This window comes from Crocodylus porosus, unplaced genomic scaffold, assembly GCF_001723895.1.
Source record: "Crocodylus porosus isolate Cpor-Errol unplaced genomic scaffold, CroPor_comp1, whole genome shotgun sequence".
In the NCBI taxonomy this organism is placed as follows: domain Eukaryota; kingdom Metazoa; phylum Chordata; order Crocodylia; family Crocodylidae; genus Crocodylus; species Crocodylus porosus.
The window spans coordinates 17410635-17430684 of record NW_017728921.1 but is presented as its reverse complement, the minus strand read 5'-3'; the positions used below and the strand labels follow the sequence as shown (position 1 = coordinate 17430684).

The 20050-nt window shown below is 46.4% G+C and overlaps 1 protein-coding gene across 2 annotated transcripts in view; it reads left to right on the top strand.

Annotated features, from left to right (window-relative positions):
- Window positions 1–20050, top strand: part of BCR (BCR, RhoGEF and GTPase activating protein) — a 128868-nt gene that overhangs the window by 62555 nt on the left and 46263 nt on the right. For both annotated transcript variants that reach the window (XM_019539157.1, XM_019539159.1), the window contains exons 3-6: window positions 12145–12249; window positions 12800–12985; window positions 17615–17722; window positions 19478–19538. In XM_019539157.1, the coding sequence (XP_019394702.1) occupies window positions 12145–12249; window positions 12800–12985; window positions 17615–17722; window positions 19478–19538 (460 nt within the window). The remainder of the gene's footprint in view (window positions 1–12144; window positions 12250–12799; window positions 12986–17614; window positions 17723–19477; window positions 19539–20050) is intronic.

The following is a 20050-nucleotide window of genomic DNA, read 5'->3' as shown; positions in this document are numbered from 1 at the left end:
GGGGTTGAGGCCAGTGCGGACTGAGGGCCTGCTGTGGCCCTGGTCCTTGGAGGCAGAGAGGGATGGCACTGCCGTGACAGTGGGGACTGAGGGGGGGCAGGGGCAAGGCCAGTGGCTCTGACCTCACTCCTGACTCCGTCCTCTCTGTTCCCTTTGGTCCTTGCTGTCATGGCGCCGCGCCGCCGCCTCCTCTCTGGAATGCTCTTGGAGCACTCTGGCGCAAGGCAACCAATCAGAGTGCGACTAAAGCGTTACGGACAGACAGAAAAACTAAGGTTTTTATAATATTAGAATGTCTTTCTGTCTGTAATGTGTGTGTATATTAAATCCTCTTGTGGAGAATCTACCACAAATCCAGGTAAGGGGTTCCCATGATGAATTACTGTCACTGTTAAAAATTTGTCTGCTAGCCTGAAGAGCCTTTCATTTTTGTTCTCCATGTAGGTACTTTATTGTCTTTGATCAAGTCTCTTTGAGAAGCTAAATAAGAGCTCTTGAAATCCCTGATCATCAAGTCATATTTTTTCAATCTTGTGCTCATTATCATGGTTGCTCTCTGAATTCTCCCCATTGTTTTTCAAGATTTGACAATGGGAAGCAGGAACATTAGCACTGGACACATTATTCCAGTAGTGCTTACACAGTGCTAAATACATAGGTAATATAACCTCTATATTCCTACTTGTATGTTCCCCCTGTGTATCACTCCAAGAACTGTATTTGTTCCTGTGACCACAGCATTGCACTAAAAGCAGTTCCTGTTCAGCTGATTATCTCTCATGACTCCCAAGCCTTTCCAGAGTTGCTTCTGCCCAGGATAAGAGTCTCTTATCCTTTTAGGTATGGCCTGCATTCTTTCTTCCTAGACACATGACTGCCTGTATTGAAATGCATACAGTTTGCCAGAGCCAAGGTTACCAAACAGTTCATCTCACTCTGTACTATTGACCTCTCCTTTTCATTAGCTACCACTTCTCCAGTCATCTGCAAACGTTATCAGTAGTAAAGATTTTGTGCTTTTTCCAAAGCACCAATAAAAATGTTGAATAGCACAGAGCCATGATTTGATCCCTGTCAGATCCACAGTAGAAGCAGCCACACAAGGATGGTTTCTTCTTGATCATTACTTTCTGAGACCTATCGTTTTCCTAGCCTTTATTGTTGGCCATGTTGATTTTTTGCATTGTTGTGGGTTATTAATCAAGATTCTGTGCAGTACCAAGTCAAATGCTTTAAGCAATCTAAGTATATTAAATAAATGCATCTTATACCATTTATTAATTGAATTTATAATCTAATAAGGATATAAGTTTAGTTTGACAAGATCTGTCTTCCAAAAGCCCAAGCTGATTGGTATTAATTATATTACCTCCCTTAATTCTTTATTAATTGAGTTGTACTTTTTCTGCATTCTGTTACTTTTTCCAGGTTTGACTTAAGAGACTTACAATATTTTGCATTTTCGAGGCCGGAGCCAGCAGGAGACTTCTGGTGTATGTTCCTCAAGTTGAAATTCCCCAGGCAAATTTTTTGCCCCTGTATAATTTAGAGAGGTGTTCCAGGATGGGTCCTCTTGCCCTGGGCGTGACTCTGGTCTGCACCAAGCACCAGGTTGTACCCCTTTTTGTGCTTTGTCTTTTAGAACATTAATTCAGAATCACTCACGTTCATTTGCTTCTGACTTGTCAGGGACTCAGAAACCAGCAGTGCCTTTTTTAATGTGGCTTTACCTACTCAGTCCTTCCTAAATAGTTTTTAGCATGTGATTTTTAACATTCAAATCATGTGAATCTTCCTACCAGGATTCAGTAATACCGTCGAGGTTGAATATGTGCTCATAAATGAGTAATTTTGATTCCTCTTGTTTATTACACAGGCTCCTCATGTTGACAATTAATTTCTTCTCTTCATATCCCTTGGTGCCCTGATTAGTTTCATTCTTGACATCTTGATTTTTATGCTAAATGAGGGTTTCTATGTTTCCATCCTGCCTTTTGTTGAGAGCTGGCCAGCTTAGTCAGCCTGTCTTCTTCATGTCTGCTTTCCCCTTATGCTAAGACTGCGTTATCCATGGCTTTTAACACCTTTTTCCTCATCGAAGATGTGCCTGTGTCCCACAAAACCAAGCATGCTTGGTGATAGTCCTTATCTCTCACCAGCAGTTTATTTCTGAAATCTTCTGCTTTCTACCTTAGCTTACTTTCGGGACAGGAAGCATCTCCCAGGTGATTACTTAAACCTTCTCCTGTTTCAGCACCCTTCAGAGAGATCTGAAGTTGTCCATAATCTGTGAGGTATCATGTTAGGTTGTCATGAGTGCTGGTGGGACCAGGGGATTTGCAGTTGCTGATTCTAGATTAAAGATTTGTTTTAATATAACTTAAAAAAATAATAGCTTCCCTCTCCTGATAACCATAAGGGCAGTTGACTCTAGTTCAGTGACATATTTCATTCTTTGTTAGTTTTGTGACTTATTAAAGGCACCGCACAGCACAGTTTTTCATAGTTGCGTAAATGTTAGGGGCTGGAAGGGACCTTACAAGATCATCAGGTCCAGCCTCTCTGCACTTGGACAGGAAAGGTGGGCATCAAGATACTTTTTGAAGATCGTCAAGGGGGGTGACTGTACCACTTTGGGGGGGAGCCTGTTCCAAACCCTCAGCACTCGACTTGTAAAGAAGTTTTTCCTTATGTCTAGCCTGAAGTGATCTTCAATCAGTGTGTCCATTATTTCTTGTCCTCCATCTGGGGGTCTTGGTGAATAGATGCCCCCCAGGCCATGATGTACACCCCAGATATACTTATAGGCTACCATCAAGTCCCCTCTGAGCCTTCTCTTCTCCAGGCTGAACAATCCCATGTTTTTCAGCCTCTCCTCATACGATTTTCTCTCTAGACCTCTAATCATGTGTGTGGCCCTCCTTTGGACTATCTTGAGCTTCTCCCTATCCTTCCTGAAATGCAGCGCCCAGAACTGGACGTAATACTCCAGCTGCGGCCTCACCAAGGCCGAATAGAATGGGAGGATGACATCCTTAGCCTTGCTGAAGATGCCTCGGTAGATGCATCCCAGTGTTTGATTAGCTCTGCCAGCTGCGGCATTGCATTGGTGACTCATGTTCATCTTGTTGTCTATCACAACATGCAGACCTCATTCAGTTGTGGTGCTAGCCAGTGTAGCACTGCCAAGCCTTAAGTGTGTTGTGGATTAATTGAAGCAAGAAGGAACAGCCATAAACTCCTCAGTCTGGAGTTGTATCCTGGTCCTTAACTGCATGCAGAGAGATCCAGTCTCAAAAGCCTTTACTTTCCTTTACTGGCCCACCCCCTAACCTGCCAGTAGAGGTGTTTTGAAATAAAGAAAATCAGATAGCAAAAACCTGTGACTGAGAAGATGCTCAGGCTGTGATGGGACATCCGAAGGAAGGAATTCCTGCAGTGTCCCTCTAATATCCTCATGCTACTGTGGTGGGAAGGGTGCTAATCAGCAGTCAAGTTCCTGTGTCTCCAGGTGCAGATGATAAAGTGGTTTGTTGGAAATACGGTATAGGAAAGTCTGCTGATGCTTATTGGAAGAGTTGGTGGCTGTGGTTCTTGTGACCTTAGCTCTGGTCTAGTCCATTAAAACCACTAGTAGAGGAGTCTCAACACTGGTTTGCACTTCTACCTGCAACAACTGCACCACTTAGTGACCCTCCTCAGTGTAAATAATCTTTAGGTGTCAGGGCTGGCACACGGAAAGAAATGTCAGCACAGGGATCAGGGAATTAATTTCAATCCTGTAAAATATTGGTAGAGGATTGAAATTAATTCATTTGTGTACCAGTATTTTACATCACATTAATTCTCTCCTTGCTGCACCTTGCAAAGTGACTTGTTTTGCTCACAGCTGCAGTACTGGAAAATGTTTCAGTGGAACAAAGTTGCAAGTGCCCAAGGCACTTCATTGAGGCTAGTGCACAGAGTGTTTTGCCCAGGAGCCTGCAGAGTGGTCACATGAACTTCTTGTGTTTCCTTTCCCACAGTCATTGATTACCAGAGATGAGGTATAAACAAAAGCTTTCTCCTCTATAATTAGCTTTCTCCTCCTGAGCCATTCACTTACTGATGCCTAGGGTGACTTTTGAAATCTCTTATCTTATGGTTGGGTTTTTTTAAATATGAAAACTGGGGTTGCATTGCATACATTGTGTGCACATATGCAGGCATGCATGCAAAAAAACTGCAAAGAACATCGAAGTTGCAAAGTCCAAGGTTTAATATTAAGGAAAGGCCAGAGTTAAGGCTACCTGTGCAACCGTACCTCAACGCTGCCTTGTGCATCTGCCTAAGGAGAATATATTAATATTTGTAATTGCCTGAGCTCATATTGTATTTTCACCTCAGCATCCCAGGTTTTTTTCAGTGCCCAGTTTGAACTGTTCACTGTATTTGATATTTTGTTTTACTGTCATTGTTCCAGGTGTGATCCCAAGCCTTGTTTAGTGCCTGCTAGTCACACTGTGCTCTGAAGACAGAGTTACTAATTTCTTCCTGAGGCAGACAAGGTTCTTTGGGTAAATCTGATATCTTTTATTAGACCAACTCAAATAGTTGGAAAAATTCTCCTTTGCAAGCTTTCGGGTATAAATACTCTTTGTCAGGCAAAGGAAGCATCTGCAGATGGTCTGTGTTCTTCCTGGATGGAGTGGTAAAGCAGCCAGAGGCCAGTCCTATGCAAGAAAGCCAGTCAGTTAAAATGTAAATTAAGGTTGTCAGTAGGCGAGGGACAGGTGGTGGGGTGGGGGTTGGGGAACGGGACTGATTTCTTCCTGGGTTTTTCTGTCATTGTCACAATAGTATCTAAGTACTACACCGATATCACTAGCTCATGTTATCAGCATTCCTGCTGTGAGAGTAAGGGCTGGGACTATTATCCCCAGTTTGAGGACAGGTAGTTGAGGGACAGGGAGATTAGGATCAAAAGTCTCCTCTAATATGGGTGCCTAATTTGCCTAGGACTTGATTTTTCCTAGTACTGAGCCTTAAATCAGTGGTTCTCAACCTCTCTTTGTACCAGGACCCATTTGTAAACATCAGTGGCCAATCCTGACCCAGTGCCCCTTGCCCCGGGCCCCCAGTGTGTGAGGCAGGGGTATGTGTGGAGCATGGGGGCCCCGGGCAGCCCCTTGCAGGCTGGAACTGTCAGCTTGCAAGGGAAAAGCCACAGTTTCCCACATTTTTCTCCTTTAAAGGAGAATCCTTTTTTTTTTTTTTTTTTTTTTTTAAAGTTTGTTCATGACCCTTTCATATATTCTTGAGACCCACTTTGGGTCATGAACCACAGGTTGAGAAACACTGCCTTAGATAACACTTATGTTTGAACCACAGCTCCAGTTAACTGCAGTTGCAGCTGAGGATGGTCAGTACTGAAGTCAGGCACCCTGAAAATGAGTACCTGCTTCTGAAAAGTTTGGTTTTGAGGGCTTGCTTAGCATCGCACAGAAGCAGGGATGGGAAATTCAGCAAGGTTACCATTCGGGTACCTTGACCATGAGTCTCTCTCCTCCTCCTTCCCCCAGTGGTTCATTCACTTCACTATCTCCTTGTCTGCTGAAGGGATAGTCAAGAGTGGAAGTAGCCTGGTTTGGATGGTTTGCTGGTCCCAGGCAAGGTGCTGGCCAGACATGTGTGGGTGTGCAAGGGTGTGAGGCATAAAATGTGTGGTTCTGGGTACAGTTGCATCCGATGTTCGGCATCCCAGCTCCTGGTGGCAGGGAACAGAGGTATACCAGGGCAGGTCTGACCCTGAAGCAGTTCCTGCTCTGGCTGTGCTGATTTCAGCAAAAAGATAGCCACAGTAATCACTTCTGTGCCTCCCCCCACAAATTTGGCACCCATGGCTGCTGTCCCAGTCTCCCCTGGGGAGTCTCAGGGGAGTTGCAGCTGCTGTCCTGCTGTGCTGGCTGGGACTGGGAAGAACACTGCAGTTACTGTGTGAGGCCGCGCTTCTGTGGTTAAACCATCAGGAACTTTGATTGCTCCTGCCAGTGTAACCAGGCCTAGTTCTGGAAACTACGAGTGTCTGGGGCTGGAGCTCCTTGTGATGCTGGCTGCTCACGGGTGCGAAAACCGCTGCTTCCGGTCCTTACAACAAGCCATTATTGCAGATCGCCTAAAGCAGTCATGCCCTGGGTGTCAGTCACAGGAAAGATGCGCTGCAGCAGCCTCACTGCCTGGTTCCCCATGGCAGTGGGGGCATGATGAGGGGGCAGGCTTACCCACCTGACCTGCTCCCAGCTGCCAGCTCCACTTAGCGCTGTGACACATCAAGTACAAAACACCAGCGCTGCCCCCAGACTTTTTTCCTTGCTGACGGTAACACCCTCCTACTCAGGTTGTCTCACCAGCTACTGATGGGCTGTCAGGGAAGAACGAGCAGGGTGACCTCTGAAATTGCATCAGGAGCTGAGAGCATCTCTCACGTAAACCTCCGCATGACTTCACGCTGCCTCCATCTGCACATCCTCCCCCGGACCTGCGAACCCCTCTGCCTCTCCCCGTATCATTCTGACGTCTCCCCAGGTTTATTTCCGGTCCTTCTCTGTCTTTGTTTCCATCCCAGTGTTTATTTGCAAGTTCTCCTTTATTTTCACTTTCTGTTACCCCCCTCTGCTTCCCCCTCCTCTCCCTTATTTCTTTCTCATTGCTGTTCTAATAGCTTTGCCTGGATGTACAAGCCCTTCCTGAGGAGAGTTGGCACACGCAGCGTCAATGTTATAAATAATGCTGGCTTCTCTCCCTGCTTCCCCTCCCTCCCCTCCCCACAGAGCCGGGTTGGCTTCATTACAGAATCTTTCCCTGTTCTAACATCGCTCAAACAATGAGTTACCTCCAGCGTCTTAAAGCAGCAGCGTCCAAAGATATTTACATTTTCAAAATAAGAATGAGTCGTCTTTCCCCTTCGCAGGCTGTCAGCTGTACTGCAAGTCCCAGAGCTCTCCTTACAGGAGCCGTCTCCTTTGAACATGCTAATTTCATGGCTTCCGAAAATGCTTTGCTAAAGGGAGGGGAGAGATTTAAAGCTCCCTTTCATACGCCCACTCAGAAGCAACATTTCCCTTCACAGGGAGGTGCTGGCAGGAGCTGCTTTGTAAAATCTTATTCATCGTGTTTCCAGATCCTTAATCCATGCGCTCCTGACATCAACAATAAAACGATTATTGCTTTAATTTAAACAACAGCTACAAGAGCCCTGAGCCCTCTGAACAGGTTCAGGAAGAGCTGAACCTGTCTAATTGTTGGAAGTGGTGAATCCCAAGCTTGCAGTAATTGAATACAACATGCGGTGCCAACCTGGTTAGTAAACTAAAGAACATGGACTGACAACCTGCGAGCACATACAAAGCAGCCCTGGCCTTAGGCCAGTGCATGGAGACTCTGATAGCTCCAGCACCTTTAGCTACTCAGACTGGCCTGGATTCAGGGTGTGGGGATACACCAATGGCAGTGATCCAAGCCATTGCCTTTTAAATCCCCAGGAGAGTTAGATGGACCATCCAGCCATGGGGAAACAACAGTTCTAAATAGTGCTGCTAGCATCAGATGTCCCCTGAAGTGCTGCTCCTGATCTGTGCTTTCCCCTTTCATGTAGTTTGAGGAGACAGCAGAACATGGATTACAAGGAGGTTGTTCAGAGCCCACCTGGTGCTGGAGCCTTGCAAAGAGAGTGAGCTTCCATGATAGGTGGATGGGCCCTGGCTGCTGCCAGGAGAGGCTTTTAGGAGATGAATGTGTTTAAACCACTGGGGTGAGGTTAAATAAGGGGCAGGAGGCTGCTGGGATAAAGGACAGAATATGGATGGGTGTGAGAAACCTTGCTAGCCTCTTCCAAGTGAAACCAGTCAGAGGAAGACATGAATCCCTCCCTCTTTCCTGCTGGCCAGCATTTTCCACCATATACTACTGTGGTTGGCTCGCCACTGCCCATCTTTGATAGTGGTTTGGATTTGCATCTCACCTCTACCATCAGACTCCTTCCTTCCTCCCTGTAAGTGGTTATCTCACTCACCCAAATCACCTCAGCCAGGACTTGAACCTAGATCTCCTATGTGGTAGGCAGGAACACTGCCACACAGCCCCCACTGGTGGGGAAGGGAGTGCCTAAGGTGTGGCAGGGGCTGTTGTTGGGTTTGGGGGTGTCATGCAGTCTGCTTCTCTGTCTAGAATGCAGGAGGACGGGGAAAGGGGGTGCAGTATCACAACCTGCCCCTCTGCACTAGGTGAGGCAGAGAATGCCCTTGGGGTGGGTGCATATCGCCCTGCCCAGCCTGTGTGCTGCAGGGGAGGTCCAGGAGTGGAGAGCCTACACCTGCTCTCCACTTTGACTTGCTGCCAGGAGTGGGTGAGACCCCACACGACGAAGGGGCTCATCAAACTGGACAGGACCACTTTCTGCTTGTCTGCCAGTCAGGTCCCGAACACCCAGTGATTGGAGCCTGGTTCTCGAAGAGTGGGAGAGAAAGAGCAACCCCACTCTGAACAGCAGGAGGAAGCAGGGCTGCCTGCTGACTTAAGGCACTTGATGAACCTGTCAAACCAGGGCTTTCTCAGCAGGAAATTTGCATTGGATCATCAGTTCTCAGGAAGGGAACACAGAGCAGCAGCAGAGCAGAGACAGGAGAAACATGGTAACTCATTGATCCCTGACGACAGCAGCAGCATTAGATCATCTGAGTAAATCTGTATGTAAATTTTGTGTACCACATTGGGAACCTTTTGACTTGCTCTCTGGCTGGACTGTGCTCCCTTGGGAGTTCCTAGTGCAGCTATTGCACTGCAGCCCAAAGCAGACGGCCCACTACAGCTGGCTGGAAAGGAAAGGTCACACTTGAAACTAGTTGTATAATAGGGATTAAGAACCCTCCAGAGACTTTTGGAAGTAACCTCTCCAGCCCAGTCAGTGTCACTAGGAGGATGGATGGCCACTGCTGAATCCTGAGAGAGATGCTTGTATTGCTGATCAGCGATTCTTTGCTTAAAAAGAAAATAACGAACTGAGTTTTAAACCCCATATTCGGGGACAGGACTAAGAGACAAGGGGTTTTAAGGGAGCCAGTTCCTTGAGGATGGGTGCATGGGTTCGTATGGTGGGTTAAGAAGGCAATGATCAGTGACTAGAAGGGGTGCATGTGTGTGAGAGACATACAGATATGAGGCACATTTTTACAACAAAATAAATGAAAGCTGGGAATGCCAGCTCAGTCATCAGAGGATGCCCAGGGACAACCAGTGTACATGGGAGCCTGTTCATGTGAAAGGGAAGAGAGAAACCTTCAAAGCTCTAAGGAAAGTTCTGTTTTGTCATAGGAAATTCATGTGTCAAAGCTGATTGAAATGAATTGGCAGAATGTGTTTGTCACCACCTATGTAAATGTTTGTTTATTATATTTCCCTGATTTGGCTAGTAGGAAATGAGCCAATTTTGATTCCTCAGTCTTGTATTCTCTCATCAGGCAGCACCTGCTGTTATTGGTTAGAGCCTTATGGCTAGTACGGTGACGGCTTCCAATGAAGGACATGCGGCTGGAAGGGACCTCCCTGGTTATCGTGTCCAGCCCCCTGCATTCACAGGCAATCACTTGCCCAAGATTCCTAGAAGTCATTTATTCCAAGCCCTCACATGTCAGGGCTACGAGGCGCAGCACCTGGGACACTACCACCTCTGTGCAGCAGGCCACCATTCCAAGCAGAAGTGCTGAACAGTGGATGGGCTTCTGATGCTCCTTTGTGAACCTGTTTTGTTTTTTTTTTTTTGTGAAGCTAGTAACAATCCTCTGCCACAGGGAGATTCATATTGGCACCTGTTGCACACTAAGAGCACTGGCAGCTGCACAGATCAAGCCAGAATAGGCCTCTGATCATCCAAGTGTGCTGACATCTACTTTGAGCTGAAGGAAATCTCTGTATAAAATCTTAAGTCAGCCCCTCCTGTGTTTGCATCATGCCAAACGCAACAGAGCTCTTGCCCGTGACTGGGACACCTAAGGTGTAGTGCAGTAGAAGTGATGACCACTATTGTCAGTCAAGCCTGATTCTGATTCTACGTAGTAGAGGATGTCAGTGTACATATGTGACATGTTGACTGTTTCATTATCCTCTTTGGGTATTTAGCTAATCAGCATTTTCTTCTCTACTTCTCCACCTTTGAAGCTTCAGAATCTGACTTCTGGATTACAGATTCCCAAGCCTTACATTTTACCATTTGAAAGGGGTTTTCTATCTTGTACGTCTCAGAACCAAGAACAGCTTCTGTCTGCCACTTCCATTTAAGAGGTGTGGGCAGTATTTGACACTTTGCAAAACTTTTTATAAAGTGGCTGCTGCAAGGCCTTTTAGTCTCAGAAAGTACTTGCACAGTTTAATGAAAGTGTTTCTGTTTCTAGAACCACTGTAGCTGTTGATGAGATGCAAGCCAAGAATATCTGAAAACAGGAGGATCCATCTTTCTCTCTTGAATTACATGTGGGCTCAAAATCAACTTGGAAGCATTACTGTAGCTGCAGACTTAATTATAGAGTGGCCATCTTCCCCTTCTTTGTAATAAACTCAAGACACCTGCAGGGCCAACCAAGGGGTCTCCATGCTGCAGTTGGGTTCTTCTGTTACCTATTGGCTCCAGCAAGGCTCTTATGCTCAGCCAGTAGCACGCACTCTGCTGTCTTGTGCTGGTAGTTCCTCACCCTGCTGCAGCACAAGTCAGTGGCCAAAAATTCTCCTTTGCTTTGACAGGAGCAGGGTTGAGCCATACAAAGCCACTTAAATGACTATCTGCTATCTCAGACATAGTGAATGCACTTATTTTCAAGGAGATTTCACTGAGTGGGAAGTTTGATGGGATGCTTATCTTGCTGGGATCCTAAGACCCCAGCTGACTTCCTGCCCCTGGAGCAGGGGGCTGGACTCGATGATCTTCCGAGGTCCCTTCCAGCCCTAATGTCTATCAATCTATAAGTAGCATCATTTTAGCTAGAGGGATGCAAGCATTTGTGGATAATATCATATGGGGGGGAGGGATTCCTAATGACAAGCAATTAAACAGTTTTTTTGTTTATTTTTTTCCAAATGGTCCCTTTTTTGTCTTTGAGGTAAATCTGACTATTATGAAGCCAAAGGGTATTGCTAGGTCATTGGTTTTATAGTAGAAAGATTTTTGAAATGTTTGCTGTAAAGAATACATGGCTGGTTCTGAAGAAAAGTGTAAGGTAGGGCAGGATGGCACTTTATGGATACATGCCTCTGAATCAGTTAGTCTGTAAGGGCATCTTTACACAGTCTCTGGGATGGGATGGGGGGGCATGTAATTAGAGTTACTCTTGGGAACCACTCTAATTAAAATGCTCGCAGTGTCTCATATTCAGCATCCTTTGCTTCATTTTGAAACACGGGGACACTGAATACACGTGATGCTGAGGCTTCTGGCATGTGCTAATAGAGTCTGCTCTGGCGTGCTCTAATTACAACACATCGGAGTGCACATCAGGCACTTGTATAGGTGCCCTAAGTTGGCACCCTGCCCTTTCACCCTTACTGTGAAGGTCACTACCTCTCCATGTAATTTACCTTTGTTTCCCCCTACTTGCCAGTAAATTTATGTTGCCTGGTTCTCTAGATTGCCTGATATTTCTATGAATGTACAATACTGTGTAGGGTCCTGAGAAGAACAAGTCCATTTAAGAGAATCTGTATTCCCATGCCTGGCAGGACTGACTAGTCCATCCTCTAAATAAAATCAACCTGATTAAACCACTGATGCAAATTGGTGCTGAAAAAGATCTTAGTTAGTGATGGAAAAAGGACCGTTTCTCTTGTGGAAACCCTGTTCTGTGGGTGGTATGGAGGTGCTTATGGTACTGGGAGTTGTCCTCTATTTAAAGAGATGCCCACAACCACAAGTGTTGCATTAACTCATTGAGAGTTATCATTAAGCGTTGAAGTTATGGGTAAATAAATTCTGTGGTGTTTTTGCCTCTGCATATGTGGCCAGAAGCCGGGCAGTAGTCTCATTCTTTATACACCTATTTGTAAATGTGCATGTCTTGAGGTGAGATTTTCCTTGCTCAGTAACTCTTCCTGATCCTTTTCTCACCACTTCTCTCTCCTTAGAGTGAGCCAGACTTGGAGAAGGGCTTGGAGATGAGGAAATGGGTCCTGTCTGGAATTCTAGCCAGTGAGGAAACCTACCTGAGCCACCTAGAAGCTCTGCTGCTGGTAAGTATGGGGGACAGCTGTGAGCACAAATCATGGTATTAATGCCTCTATTGCAGCTTTCATCCTGGGGTTCTTAAGAGCTTCATAGGCACTAGGTGAATGTCTTGCAGCAACCTGCTAAAGTATGAGGCCATCAACTCCCTTTACAAGTGGAGAAATAGAGGCATGGAGAAGTGAAGTGACTTGACCTGGGTCACACAGGGAGTCACTGGTAAACCAGGAAATGGAACCCAGGAGCCCTGGGTCCTGTGTGCTGAAAACTAAGAAACGTTGCACCTCAGTTATGCAGTAAGAATTAATGACTGCAACAAGAGCAGAGGAATTGTAGTTTTACCATACCTATCCTGGGAAGATCTCTGAATTGCAGGTCACTGACCTATTCTAGTGGGAGAATTGCTGCTGTCTTGCTTTCAGAGGCAGTCATATGCCAGTGGGAATACTGTGCATTGACAGGATAGAAAATCTGTGCTTGGAAGGATGTATGTTAGAACACAGCAACGAGAGACTGACTCAGTGTGGGAGGTAATGGTCTCCTTGATTCTCCATGTAGCCCATGAAGCCTTTGAAAGCTGCTGCCACCACTTCTCAGCCTGTATTGACCAGTCAGCAGATTGAAACCATTTTCTTCAAAGTGCCTGAGTTATATGAGATCCACAAAGAATTCTATGATGGGCTCTTTCCTCGTGTGCAGCAGTGGAGTCACCAGCAGCGTGTAGGAGACCTTTTCCAGAAGCTGGTGAGTAAACCCACCCAGCCAGAACTCAGTTGGATCTCCCTCTGTGTGTCCCCAGCAGCACAGACTCACTGCCATTCCTTTGCATGCCCAACACAGAAGCAGGCCTGTGGCTCAGTGATTCTTCCTTCACTTGGCTGCCATGGGTTAACATAACTGGAAGAGCTGCTCTCTCATCTCTCTGTAGAGGCTGCATCAAGTTCTCACCAGTATTACAAACCTGGTCTCACAGAGGTGGTATTAGAGCCCTTTTACAGTGATTTAGAACAGAGTTCAGTCTCGTGTATCACACGCAAAGTACCCTATGATGCTGCACAGATCTTGGTTAGATGTAAGTGATGTGTCGGCTGTGCAGTTAGTCTGATTCATGCACTATTGGTACCTGTGGGGTGGACAACTTGCAAGCACCTCTGAGCCCTGAAAACTCTCCCCTATGTTTTTTTCCCTAGATATTCTCCATGCTTGACCTTCTGGTCTCTGTGTGAATGATTTTCCTTGGGCCTACTAGTGTTCAGATGACCTGCAGAGGAACAGGACATATTTTCTCACTTCCCAGAGGCCAATGATTATTTGTGTTTCAAGCAGGGTAGAAATCTGAGTCACAGACCAAGACCTCATAGGTTTTTCTGTAAAACTACAACAGAAGCTGACCTGGTATATTCACATCCCTGCTAGCCCCTTCTGACTGGAGAGCAAAACCTGAGCATACGTGGCTGTGTATTTTACTGCTACTGGCAAAAGTATGATAAAAACTTATCAGCCTGAGCACAGGACTTGCATGGTCAGTCTGACTGTGATGGAGACCATGCTGATAACATTTAACTCCCCCATCAGAGCACCCTTATCCCCCATCGCAGGAGCTAATACAGCCTTTTTGCAGCTTTTCGCAAGCCTGCCAGACCAGGTGCCAGAACCAAAGGGCATCGGGCATCCTTCCTTATTGGACCTTCCCTGTGGTCTGTGCTCTGCTACCCCAGTGTGGGGGGCAGCCAAGATGGTCCTTGGCTACCTTGTGGGGAACAAACATGATCTTTCCCTGTAGCCATGGCTAAGGGCAAAGCCAAATGCAGTTGGTTGGATTTTGCATGTGGAAAGGTCTTTTCTAGGGAATTACCCCTTTTCTTTTTCTTCTTCCCCATGCTGTCCATCCTTTGAATCTTATTGGAGTTGGCATAACCCAAAGCCACTCTCCAGTCATCTTTTCATGATTTGTTATGTCCGGCCCTAGGGTACTGCTGCTCCCGTGTGGTGAGAGAAGTGCATATGTTTACAGTGGTTGAAAAGAGACTGTTTGCACATTTCCCTTTTGTTTCTGTTCTGCTCCTGCTCCACTCCCTTCCTTGTGCTGTCTGACTCCATCTGCACTGCTTGTGGTTACCTATGGCTTTGATATTCTTCCACCTGCCCAGCCCTTGCAATTCCCCTTGTTATGATGCTGATGCATTTTGAAATCTGAGCTGAGAGATCCCCTCACAAAGCTCAGCAGAAGACCCCAATGTGTAGAATGGAACAGAGAAGGACAGTGCATTGGTCGGAGCCTGAAGAGAGTCATGGGGTCTTGAAGCCAGATGCTTAATTGACTGCATGCTGAAATTGTCTCTCTGGCCCTTCTGACCTGTCTCTTCCCCTCCCACTCTCCCCTCCCCGCAAGTGGAGAAATCAAAGGATTAAAGAAATCTCTTTTCTTTTTCTGAAAAGAAAAGACTCCACATTCCTGAGGTGCCTTTGATTCTCGGGACTGGGGGGAGATTCCATTGAGGTGGCTTACTGGATGGAGAGTACTCTTCACCAAGCTTTCTCAATTGTTAACATCTGTCTGTCAGTGCATGGGCTCCCTTCCTTGTTGGCTGGAGGGGTGGAGTGGGGATAATGTTCTCTCTACACTCCAGCAGCTCAAAACAAAACTGCAGGAAGCTGCCTTTTGCAGGAGGGGTCTGGCTGGTGCCTTAGGAGATAGCTGATGGTATGCAGCATTCAGCAACTAGCCAGAGCTGAAGGTCAGAGCCACCTGCTGCTGCTTGCTGAGGCCAAGATGTAGGAGGAGAGTTGTAATCAAATGATGTTTGATAAACTGCATTGAAAACCTAGTGAAATAATGGAGGAGCAGTCACTGATTGAAAGAGAGGTACACAGATCACTTACCACAGCTAGGCTGTCCAGGCAAGCTTCCACCTGTTTTAATCCCACTGTGACTGGCATCTGCAGCGCTCTCCTTTTCTGTTCCCCTTCAGTCTTTTGCATTTGTAACAGTTGGCAAGCTATGTTAGGAGCACTAGCTCCAGGTCTGCTATATGAATTTAACGTGATGGGAAACTGGGCTAATAATTCAGCTCAGTGTTAATCGGAAATTGAACTCAGTGCTGATCGGTGTTCTGATTGGTGATGTGAAGCTGCCATTTTGTTCCACTATTTTCTTGGACCAGCTGTGTTGTACTGGACAGAAGCAACTCTCTTTAGCATCCGACTGAAACCACCTATGCAAGAGAGACCAATAAAGCACTGGATACTGGAACAGGGTCAGCTGGGACCTGGATCACGTAAACAGCAGATTGTTCACTTATGGCCATGAGATAAAACCTGATAACAAGGGTGAACTTTTGAGTTTTTCATTATTATCCTCAGCGCACTGATGACTGAAATGTAATTGTAACATCTGTACCACAAAGTACTTCAGACTGGAGCTGAAAGTGTCACAAAAGGACAAATCCATAGTTTTACCTAGTGTGGTTACATCTGCTGGTTGAAATGTGCCACTTTTTATAGAATATATCAGAAATGTATTGGGTATTTTTAAAATTTATTAGCAGGTTTTATCTCTCCTTTTTTTTAATGAAAAACTGAAAAAATATCAATTTGGAAAACTTTTTGCAAAACAGGTTTTGCCTTTTGAAAACTGAAAATCCTTATAAAAATATTTTGGTTTCTTCTTCTTTTTCTCCCAACCCCCCCCCCCAACAAACAAAAAAAACCTGTAAAATTTCCAGCTCAATTAAACTCGCCATGATTAATATTATTATTTTTTAGCTGTCATTGAAATGCCAGTTTTCAGTAGAATAGTGGTTTTGATGCACTCATTCAAGAGCGGAGAGGAAAGAGGAGGCTAGGCATCAATGAAGAAGCCAAAGCCTTTGCACCTCCTAGCTGGGAGCCCAGGACGTGATTCCGAGGCTGAAATGTTTCTAAATCCCTCAAATGAACAATAATCCTTACAACAGCCCCTGCTGGGAGTGGTACAGCGATGTTGGTTACTGACTGTACATCTTCCACAGCTCTGATGCCAGAGCTTCCCTGGCATAAGTGAGTACCATCTCCTTTGACTTCATGGAGAGCTAGGCTGTTCTACTGAAGGACCAAAGACAGCCTCTTATCTCGGTGTGAGGCAGTGAAGGAAACTGTTTGCGGTCTCTCAAGCATGTTGTGAGGGGAGAAATGTACTGAGGGATTCTCCCAGTCGCTCCTGGGAGGCCCCGTGGGGAATGCAGTGCAGGTACTAGCTGTGGGGAGAGAGATCACAGCTACTTCTGTCCCATTCTCTCAAGTGCTGAAAGGGAATGGGGCATATTCTGGCTATGGGAGAGCTTACATCAGGAGAAGTGGAAGAGCATTGGCAGTGGGGACTCCTCCAGTCTCAGTCTCTCAGCAGAAGTCAGACTGGGTGCAGGGGGGACATGCAGACATCTTAAGAAAAGCGTAGAGTTGAAAATCGGCTCCTTCGCAGGAGAGCCCATCAGTTCTCCTTCTGTTGGCTCTCTCCTGACTGTCCCCTAGGAAGCCCCTTTGAACTGCCAAGGTGTTTACAGCACAGCGCATGCTGCTGTGCAACACAAAGGTTGCTCCAGAGTTCAGACATGCTTGGAATTTGCCCAGGGATTTCCCAGCCTGGATCTTCAGCTGTCTGGCATGAACATAGCTGCTATTTACAAATCAGCAAATGGGATCAGTACTAAGACCCAGCAATGAATAATGGCTTGTTATGGACTCTCAGGCCTGCCATATCTTTCTTCATCTGGCCTGGCTGAAACTTGCACTGTTAAACAGCCCTGCTGTTTCCTTCCACCTGCCACTGCTGGCTGCGTCATCCAGTAGCAGTGCTGTACCGTGCGTGTCCCAGTCTGTCTTTTCAGCTCCCTGTTGTCATAAGTCTTCGCCCATGTGATTTAAAATGATGCCTGCTCAGGTTGATATTGGTTGATGTTTACTTTTCACGTCTTCCCCAAATACACAGAAGCAAACAAGTAGCTTGCTGGGGTCACATATGTGCTGCTGGTCTGAATCATTCCTGCTGATTCATACATCATGGTTCATAGCCAGCAGCTCCTGTATGGTCTCATCTGAGCTGCAGTATTTATTAGTAGATCCTCATCTAGCTGTTTAGAAGGGGGGAAAAAATGGGCGATGGTAATAAAGATATGTCATCCTCCCTGACTAGTGAACTACCTTCTGCTGGGCAGATGGAGACATCATGCTCCAGCGGGGGAACGGAAACAAGACAGAGGGGCCCTGCCTGCTCTGTTCAGCCTCCTGAGTTTCCCTGGCCTGGACTGAAACTGTCTGACCTGTGGATGCGCAAGCCAGCTGTCCCAAGCAGGCTCCTTCCCCAGCATTTATTCTGTTTTGTTTTGCTTCCTGCAGGCCAGCCAGCTGGGAGTGTACCGGGCCTTCGTGGATAACTATGAGGTTGCCATGGAGACAGCAGAGAAATGCTGCCAGGCCAACGCTCAGTTTGCTGAAATCTCTGAGGTAACATCATGATGTTCAGATACACACTGCCTGGAGCTGACTAATACCCAGCGATGTCACCCCTGCATCCCCTCCAAATGCCTTTGTGGCTGTTGCTTTAGGAGAGGCCAGAGCTGGAGGCGTCATGAGCTATCCCATTCCCACTGCTCCAGCACTAGCCCTGGCTGCGGCTGTGGCCGAGGGCTGGCACTGGAGGAGCCGAGTGCTCTCTGAGACACCCCTTGCTTGATACTCCCCACAGTGACTCCTCTTGTGGTGTCTGGCAGGGCTTTGAACTTCCCCAGTCCTATTACAGCATCATGCTTTCCTAAGAAAGGAAGACTGTCATCGAGCGCCTTGCATCTCTGTTGGTAACGATGATTCTGACTGTGATGCAAAAGGCTGTCTTTAATGGCTTGCATTATTTCTGTCAGTGAAATCACAGGCTTCATTAGCTTTGAGTGCGGAAAGGGATAGCACTAAAATGTGCGCTGTTTCGGATGACAAGTGTGTCAAGTGGGATCTATAATATTATTTATTAGGCTGCTTTGATTTCCTCCCTGTGAGTGGGATTCCTTGGGCGGAGGCACTATGCAGGCTTTTTTTTCCCAGTGCCTTGTGCCAGGAGCTCCATACGGCGGCTCCCTCTGCAGAGCCCCATGTCACTGACTTTCATGCTGCCATGATGATAGCCTTGCTGAGCACAGCTGCCAGGGACAGAACAGCCGCCAAGAAAAGGTGGATTGAAATAGCACTTTTTTTTTCATTATCTGGCCTGAGCTAAGCTGGAGAGAATCGCAGAATCATCAAGGGAGACTTATTGCGGGGGTTATGCACGCAACTTCATCCGGGAACCCAAAGCTTTGAATTTTTTTTTTTTTATTATTTTTTTTAGGATAAACGGTTCTCAGCAGCATTGTATTTGGGGGAACGCAGACTAGCCCAGTCCTGTGGGAGTCTGTTGCGTGCTTCATATGTGTGAATGGGTTCCCATCTTCTCTGCCACCCTGGCTTCCTGTTGGGTATCGATCCCAAGCACAGCCTATAACATCAACAGGGTCCAGGCTGCCTCTATGTCAAAATAGCTTAATTTGTTACTAGAAACTATGGTTAGTAAAGTTAGAAGCAGCACATTCATTAGTTGTGTCACTGGTAGTAGCTAGAGGCCACATAAGAGATTACGGCCCTACCGTGCAAATGTGTTGTGGTTAGGTTGCTGTTCCCTGAAGGAAAAGTGCTGAAGCCTTGGTGACATCCAAGTTTAATAAATAGTGATGATGATGATGGTGTTTTTTTGCAATCTGGGAATTTCACATCACTCTGCACACATCCACACATGCTGCTCACAACCCCCTTAGAAGCTGGGGGGAAGATGAGGAGGGGAGGTCACAGTTATTGTCTGAAGAGAGCAGAGGGGTAGTCATGGTCCACAGTCACTCAATAGGGCAGCAGCAGTCAGGAATAGAAGCCAGGTGTCTCTGACTCCCAGTTGTGGGCATCAGCTCCTGGACTGCATGCAGGGTGTGACAGTGGTGTGTTTATCCCTGCAAACATGACTCTTTCTTCCAGCTAACAAAAGACACCTGGGTAACTGTGAAATGGTGACAGTGGCGTTAACAGCAGAACAAAAGTTTTTTCCTTTCCTGGCTTGGAATAAAGCTTTGGCTGCTGCAGGCACAAGGGCATCTTCTCTTGGAAGGATTGAGGACGTTTTACTTACTGATGTGATATCCCTGGGTAATTCACAATCTCCTGTGTGGGTTTTCTTTCATTCAGAATCTAAAGGCCAGAAGCACAAAGGATTCTAAGGATCAGACGACAAAAAACTCCTTGGAAAGTGAGTGATCCATGTAAAGAAGGCTGTGGCTTGTCAGTACTGTGGGGGGTTGTTGCTGCCATGCATGGAGGTCATATATGCTGTGAAATAACCAGTCCCCAACACTTGCATCCCTTCTGCTTTCTCAGGTGCTGGTGGTTTATGGAGGCTCATCTGGCTTTGCAGAGCACTTGCCTAGAAAGCTACCTCTGCTCAGAAAGCCTGCGTTTGCTTTACCGGCTAATCAGCATGCCTGCTGCACTTCCCCACCCCTCCCAGCAGTGGGCTGCTTAGAGAATAGTCATGAACTTGAGTATCCAGTGCCTTACCGCTATCACAAACAATTGACATGGAGTTATGTATTATGGAGGCAACTCAAGAGACCAGCTGAGATCAGGCCTTACTGTATGCTAGGTTCTACACATGATCCAAGGAGCTTCCAGTCTAGTTTCATAGTTGGTAGGGTCAGAAAGGACCTGAGCAGATCATCAAGTCCGACCCCCTGCCATGGCAGGAAAGAGTACTGGGGTCAA